Raw genomic sequence first — 1,412 nt, forward strand, 5'->3', positions numbered from 1 at the left:
CAGGCCGTGGAGAGCAGCAGCTGTGAGCCTGCTGCACAGCAGAGCCTGCAGGAACCCCTGGGCTACCCGAAATGGACTTTGCAGGTACAGCTCAGAGCTTTCTCAGCACTCTTCCATAGGGGAAGAGAGGAGACCTGGTCACTTTGGCAGCTCCCACTCAACCCTGCTGTGCACAGCCAATGTCCTCATGCCACTGGGACTGGCACTCACTTTTTCACGGGCTCCTCGCCGTACTTCATCAGCAGCCGGATGGCTGTGGGTGCTGTGTAGAACTTGGTCACCTTGTACTTGTCAATGATGCTCCACATTCTTCCAACATCTGGGTAGGTGGGGACACCTTCAAACTGAGCAGGAGACAGAGCAGTGACACAGCTGTTTCTCACTGCTCTGCACCTGCAGCACCTGCCCAAGCAGGAGGAGCCAAACAGCAGCTGGACCCCAGCAGGTCCTTATAGGGGTAGCACACAGTGAAACCAGCCCAGGTCAAGGACCCCCCTCACTGCCTCCTTGGGATGGAGTTGGCATCAGCCCACCCCAGTTGTCCTAGCAGATGTCCCCTGACACCCCCTTGCAGCATGGGCACTTGGGTGGCCACCACAGTGACCCAGTTCCACCAGCCCAAATGACCCTGCCCACATGGCAAAGGGCAAGAGGTCCAACACTGTGACAGAATCACAACCCAAAGTACAAGGAACTCCCTAAAGGCCCCCCCCCCACCATAACAGTGGTTTTCCTGTTTGCATTTCCCTGGGGATTTTGGGCACAGGTCTCTGGCTCCCTGATCTGTTACACTGCCAAGAGAGATACAGGCACAGGAGTTAAACAACAAGTTGCCAAATCAGCATCAGCAGGGAAAACACCAGCCCCTGATCCAGTTTTTCCATTAACTCAGAACATCCCTGCTTCCATTGGTACACAAGGCTTGTACTTCTATGGGAAAGAAACAGGGAGCATTTGAAAAATTAACCAGCCAAAAGCCACGTGCAAACTACCCCTGTGAGCAGTCACCATGCCCTCCCTGGAGAGCACCACCCTTCCTCCCAGAGCCCTGCACACCATCACAGAGCAGTGCAGGGATGCAGCTCAGCACCACCAGCTCCCTTTTCCTGGAGTGAAGCACGCAGCACTCACCAACACGCTGGTGGCCCCGTTGGCCAGGGGCCCGTAGGTGAGGTAGGAATGGCCCGTTATCCATCCGATGTCGGCCGTGCACCAGTACACATCCTCAGGTTGGTAATCAAACACGTATTTGAACGAGGTGGCAGCAAAAATCATGTACCCACCCACAGTGTGCAGCACCCCCTGCGAGGAGAAGGCACAGGGGTGTCAGGGTGAGCTCCCACCCACACCCACCCTCATCCTGCCAGGCCCAGCTGCACATCACTGAGCTCCAGCAGCAGCTGAGCAGGAAT

At 56.2% G+C, this 1,412-nt stretch overlaps 1 protein-coding gene across 2 annotated transcripts in view; it reads right to left on the bottom strand.

Annotated features, from left to right (window-relative positions):
- The window catches only part of ACSS2 (acyl-CoA synthetase short-chain family member 2), a 31,966-nt gene that overhangs the window by 6,755 nt on the left and 23,799 nt on the right, over positions 1–1,412 (bottom strand). For both annotated transcript variants that reach the window (XM_008634369.2, XM_017735140.1), the window contains 2 exons: positions 1,132–1,302; positions 211–344 (listed from right to left, as the gene is read on the bottom strand). In XM_008634369.2, coding sequence (XP_008632591.1) covers positions 211–344; positions 1,132–1,302 — 305 coding nt within the window. The remainder of the gene's footprint in view (positions 1–210; positions 345–1,131; positions 1,303–1,412) is intronic.

This window comes from Corvus brachyrhynchos, unplaced genomic scaffold (genome assembly GCF_000691975.1).
Source record: "Corvus brachyrhynchos isolate BGI_N302 unplaced genomic scaffold, ASM69197v1 scaffold125, whole genome shotgun sequence".
Classification (NCBI taxonomy): Eukaryota; Metazoa; Chordata; class Aves; order Passeriformes; family Corvidae; genus Corvus; species Corvus brachyrhynchos.